This window comes from Corvus brachyrhynchos, unplaced genomic scaffold, assembly GCF_000691975.1.
Source record: "Corvus brachyrhynchos isolate BGI_N302 unplaced genomic scaffold, ASM69197v1 scaffold83, whole genome shotgun sequence".
In the NCBI taxonomy this organism is placed as follows: Eukaryota; Metazoa; Chordata; class Aves; order Passeriformes; family Corvidae; genus Corvus; species Corvus brachyrhynchos.
In genome coordinates, this window is record NW_008238464.1 from 5,501,238 (window position 1) to 5,507,001 (window position 5,764).

General features: G+C 36.2%; 1 protein-coding gene across 4 annotated transcripts in view; it reads left to right on the top strand.

Annotated features, from left to right (window-relative positions):
• Positions 1-4,535: 4,535 nt before the first annotated feature.
• The window catches only part of CCDC138 (coiled-coil domain containing 138), a 28,098-nt gene continuing 26,869 nt past the window's right edge, over positions 4,536-5,764 (top strand). For all 4 annotated transcript variants that reach the window (XM_017736994.1, XM_017736995.1, XM_017736997.1 and 1 more), the window contains exons 1-2: positions 4,536-4,730; positions 5,732-5,747. In XM_017736994.1, coding sequence (XP_017592483.1) covers positions 4,536-4,730; positions 5,732-5,747 — 211 coding nt within the window. The remainder of the gene's footprint in view (positions 4,731-5,731; positions 5,748-5,764) is intronic.

The window sequence follows — 5,764 nt, forward strand, 5'->3', positions numbered from 1 at the left end:
CCTCGCCGCGTTCCTGCAGTGTTTGAAGGAGACGCAGGGTGGGGGGTCTGTCCTCTCCCTCGGGGTTCATTGTGAGCGCCGCGCTGTTGCGTACCCGGGCAGTGCGAGACAAAAGTGGGGTTTAAACAGACTTGTGGAGGTTACGTGTTCTTGCTGCTCCTCCCTGTCCCCGTGCTCCGATTGCTGTAGAGTAGAAATGCTGAAGAGTCATCCTTCTCTGAGCGGGAGATTTCCCTAGATATTGCAATTCTAGATCCTGTGCGGTACCAAGACACAGTTTAGCATTTAGTTTTTGCCTAAGACCTGGTGCCTGCCAGTTGAGTGAGAAAATATGTGAATCCTCGTAGGAGTATACTAAGCTTGTATGAAGTATATATAATAGGATAACTCTTTTCTTTCTTATCTTTTTTTTGCCACAGTAATTGACAGCCTTACTTAGGCGTGTTTGTGATTTTTTTTTTTTTTTTGGTAAAGCTTAGTGATTAGCTCTTGTCAGAGAGCAGGAAATTGTTCTGTATCTTGTCAATCAGAAATCAAACCCATGGCCTATTAGAGACTGCTGCAATGACCAGACAGTTAATTATGATGGGTATCATTCCCTTGCCAAGGTATAGTAATGTTGTTTTACACCAGAGAAGGTCAGGTTCTTTCCACTCATATGAATGAAGGAACTGTATTGTGGTTCCTCTCTTTCTATTACTTGTGCTGACAAGTATTTATGGGTCTACACAGTGGATTGGAAAACTGATCTGCCTAAAAATCCAGCAGCAAAGACCCCTCCCCCTCATGCTGGTGTTTCAAAAGCCTTTGATACTTAGTAGAAGGAGTATTTCCTGGCCAGGCACCTTTATTTTGCCTGAAATGTTTTTCTTTCACTGAAGCAAATTTTTGCAGTTGTTTCCATGCATCCGTACTTCCTGGGTCAAATGCTTCCAGTGTGTCCAGGGGATAACAGACCTTAAGTGTTCAAAATCATGCTGCGAGGGAAGTCATACGGTGGAAAAATACCCATGAACAACCAGAGATTGAGAGAGATTGAAAGTGGGTTTGAGTTAGATGCTTTGAGTTGGGTTGGGTTACTGAGTTGGTCCTGAGAGTCATCAAATGAATACAAAACCCAGCCTTTTTTCTCTTAGGAAAAGTGCCTTGCCATTTTAGGATCAGGAACTGTCCCAAATGTTGAGGGAAGTCATATAGTGGAAAAATACCCATGAACAACCAGAGATTGAGAGAGATTGAAAGTGGGTTTGAGTTAGATGCTTTGAGTTGGGTTGGGTTACTGAGTTGGTCCTGAGAGTCATCAAATGAATACAAAACCCAGCCTTTTTTCTCTTAGGAAAAGTGCCTTGCCATTTTAGGATCAGGAACTGTCCCAAATGTGATGTGAAGATTTGAGTTTTTTACCAGCTAAAATTAGGCTGTATGTGCCTTTAGTTCCTGCAGAAGGATTTGCAACTTGGATAGCATTTGATGGAGTTCTAGATTCTATGGGTAATTTTTCTCAGGGGATATTCTGCTTTGAATTACAGAACTGTTCTTTAAGGAAAAGTAATTTTTAAAACTTACTTTTAAAAGACTGTCACTGAGATTTTAATGCTTGCAAGGAAGAAAATGTTACACGTGTTTGTGTGCTTTGTCATTTCATTAAAAAATGGTCATTCAAGTGCAGGAAAATACAGCAGTTTATCACTGGATTTAGAGCATAGCAGAGAGATGCAGTGAAACAAGTAAGATCATGAGAGCTGCCTTGAATCTGATATTTTGTAATGTACATTTAATTGATTTTGTTTGTAGCCTAAAATTTCTGTCATTCACTTTTTTAGTATGTATTCATAAATTAGTAAGAAAAAGTAGAGCAGGAAACTTTGGCATAAAAAGCCTAGATACGAAGTTAGATGGCACTGTTTCCATGATTACCTAATTCTACTTTCATGCCTTTATTTTATGTTACTGTCTGCATAGTGCTTTATAGTTTCTCAAATATTCTAACATGTAACACTATGAGTATTTCCTAATTAGACTGTAGGGAATAGATTTGCCTCTTTATATTAATAGGAGGATCATTTACATTTATGTATTAAAAAAAAACACTTCCCTTTTCAAAGCCAGCCATTCGTAGTAAGAATTCTGTCACAAGGTTGTAACTGTTAAACTAGTAAGTTGTAACACGCTTTTTCCCTGAAAAGTCTGAGTAGAGTGCTGTGGTTTTGTGCTTTCTTGTAGGATTGCCTCTCAGGAGCATTGCATACCAAATATAAAAGCAGAAGCTCCCTTGTTTACAAAGGTAATAGCAAGCAATGGTGCTTTAATATCTTTTGCAGCAGAAATATATACTAAAGCTGTATTGTTCCTAAATTTTTTTAAAGTGGTTTTGTACTTTGTCATTTGAAATAGGTAGGTAATCTTGATCAGGGGGGTGTGATACCTGGGAGCCAGCCTGGGAATGTTAACAAGTAAAGAGCACAAAGGATGTTTTGGAGCAATGGTTCACAGCCTGTTTGTGTTTAAGTCCTGCTTGAATTAGTTGGTAGCAGTCCACCTCATGATGCATGTATTTGGCTGTAATTTAAAGATAAATAAATGTTTAATATTTAGAATGTATTTGGCCTCTTTCTGAAACTGGTGCATGGGGACAGCAGGCTAAAACAATGTATTTATCAGACTTCAGTTACAGAAAAATTTCTATGTGCAGACAAGCCCTAAAATTTCAGAAAGACAAATCTGGTGTGAAATCTAAATAATTATTACTGTGGTTTAAGTTTTTATAATTAATTTTATAATTCATCAGGCTGCATCAGTGGTGGTTTTGGTTCTTAAACCTACATGACTACATGGAAAGCACTTCTGCTAAGTCCCTGTTGATGTCTTAATGTCAACTTCTCAAATGCAAAATAAAATTTTTGCAACTTTATGTATTTCAGGTGACACTGACAGCTCACTGAAAAATGCAGCTATTTCTTTATCAAATTGTTCTTTAGAGTCAGAATTTACTGAAACTGGAAGAGAGAACTGCATCAGATCTAGTGATTTCCAAAAAAGCTTGAAAGACAGGGATTGGTAGGTATTTTTAGTTCTCCTTTATTATTTATTTTCTCTCATAATCCAGATTAACCATGAGTAAACAATGTATTTGGACTGTGCAAAACTTGTTTTAAGTTTCTTGTTTTCTTGTTAAGTAAAGAATTGTTTGTGGCCAATTTATGAGATAATGAAGATGCTGATTTTTATGAGGAATATTGTTTCACTTTCTACTTCTAATCTATGTATGTTGGAATTGCTAAGGGGATACAAGAATGACATAAACTGAACTAGGTGATAAAAAAATGAACTAGGAGAAAAGTAAATAGCCCAGACTGATAAACAGATTTACGTTTATTTAGAGATAATTCAATTCTAACAGCCAAGAAATCTCTTTTAAGGGCTATTTTACACCAAACAGGAAAAATATAATTTAAAAAGGGGGGGTTGTATTTCTTATTCTCCAGGGATTTGGTGGTTTGTGGTGAGAGAAGAGTGTTGGTTTTACCTGTTGCTTACATGTGCTTGCAGCATGAAAAGCCTGGTTATTGTAACAACTTTTAAGTCAGCAACATGTAATTGCTGTGGTTGAGGCTTGTGAGTAATAATGCCTTTCATTCAAATGATTTAACTCTGCTATTTGTTATCACTAAAATATCAAAGTCTTACATTATGCAATGTTTGCCTTTTTATGCAGACTTCTTTCAGTGCTCTGTTATATATCATGTTAGAAAGGAATTGAGTAATTTAAAGTTACTGCTCTTCTGTGCTTTTAGTTTTGATGATGAGCAAGATTCTTTTTGTGATTCAAGTGGTCTAGAAGTAGAAGAAAAAGGCATTATTTGCTCTGAAACTGATGCAATTCAAAATACAGCTATATACACAAAAACAGGTAATAAATATTTAATTTTATACATTCTTACAATTCTCTGTGAAATATAACATGTAACTTAAAAACTCCCTAGTAAATGTATTTCAATTCAGAAATACACTAATCATCTAAAATGTATTTTAATGTGGGGATTTAACTTTTCACATTAGTATGAGTACTTTCTTTAGAATTATTTTAGGACGTTCAGACATACTTGAAGCAATACTAATGTTATTTTCTCATGTGGTGTCCAGTAGTTTCATAAGTCTTGTTCTGTTTAATTGGGTGTCACCCTAAGGTCTAATCAGCAGCAAATCACTTGTCTGAAGCCCTTACAAAAATAATAGGAGATTTTGGTGACATGATTCAGTCTGTGCATATATTCCATACAGATACCTCTGGGATTTCTATATTGCAGTGGAGGTATAGTTTTACTTATAAGACTGTTGATTCTTGATCAGTTTGAATAAATCATGGAACAAGAACTTTGATCACATCTCTGTAATTCTTTAGATTACTTTCACATTTTGATACATCTTGCTGTATAACTCCGAATTCCTAGAACACATTTTCTCTGGTTTTGTACAACAATCATATCAATATTTAGCTAGGACTGATTTTTTAATGTAAAATGCATTTTTTTTCCATGTCCACAGGCCCCACTTTACCAACTCATTTGTCTGCAAATACTCAAGAAAACAGGGACCAAATTATTAGCAATGGTTTGTTAAAGAAAATTGTGCGTGGAACTGGTGCTCAGGCATGCAATAGGCAAGGTTTAATACCACCTTACATCAGTCAAATTTATGATGAATTATTTGTCATACATCAGAAGCTCCAGGTAGGAAATGCAATCACCTTAAAATTTTTGTTGAATAATGCTATGAAGATTCTCACTTTTGAGAAAGAAATCTGAAATTACTTATATAGTAAAACTTACTTATATATTAAAACTATTACATATTACTATTACTTTATGCTAATCACATTTACCTATATACTGAATCAGTCTTCATCTGCCTCTTCCCTAGAGTAATTCAGTGATTCAGTAATGATGCTTTGACTTGAGTTGTGGGTAGATGAGTAGGTGGGCAGATTCAGCTTGAGGGAGTTTGAACACAGTGTTTCTATATCCAAGACTTGTCTTGTGACACACTGGGCATAGAGGGAAGCACCCACAACCATTGCTTCTGCTGAGAATATCTGAAATTCTTCTCCTGACTCTAGGCATTCCAAAGCAGTTGCCATCATGGCCTCCTGCAAAAATCCCTCTATTCATCCCACCAATTCATCTCCAGGAGGTTTAGGCTACTAACAGAAGAGCCTCCTGTATGGTTTTACTCTATAATAGCTCCCTAAGCTTCTGCTGGATTCCCTGCTGTGGCTGTCTTTTGCAACATATGAGATAAAAATAATTTTTTATCTCTTTTTTCTTCCCTGCTTTTTCAGGGATGCTTCTCACTAGTTGAAGAAACAGTATTATTAATCTAGTGTTCAGCATAGACAGTCACATCAGACACTGTTCTGTCTTACAGTTAATACCATTATCCAGATCTTTTGGAAGCAAAAGCCAAAGTTTGATTTTCTAGAGCAACTGTGTGGAGTTGAGTTTTATATTTTGGGAGGCTGAGCCATTCCAATGCACATGGAAATCTTTTGGGTTAATGTGGGAGGAAACTGAGCAGAGGTGGCCATCAGGATACTTTGTATTAGTAAGGTCTTGTGTAACTATAATTTCACAAAGAGCTAAGTATATCTCTGGGACAAAATTTTAAATTCAGCATAATTTGGGAAAACTTCACATGGGTTTTTTAAGTAGTTTAACTTTTTTTCTTGATGCAGAGAAAAAGTTCAGCACAGCAGCAATATGCTCTG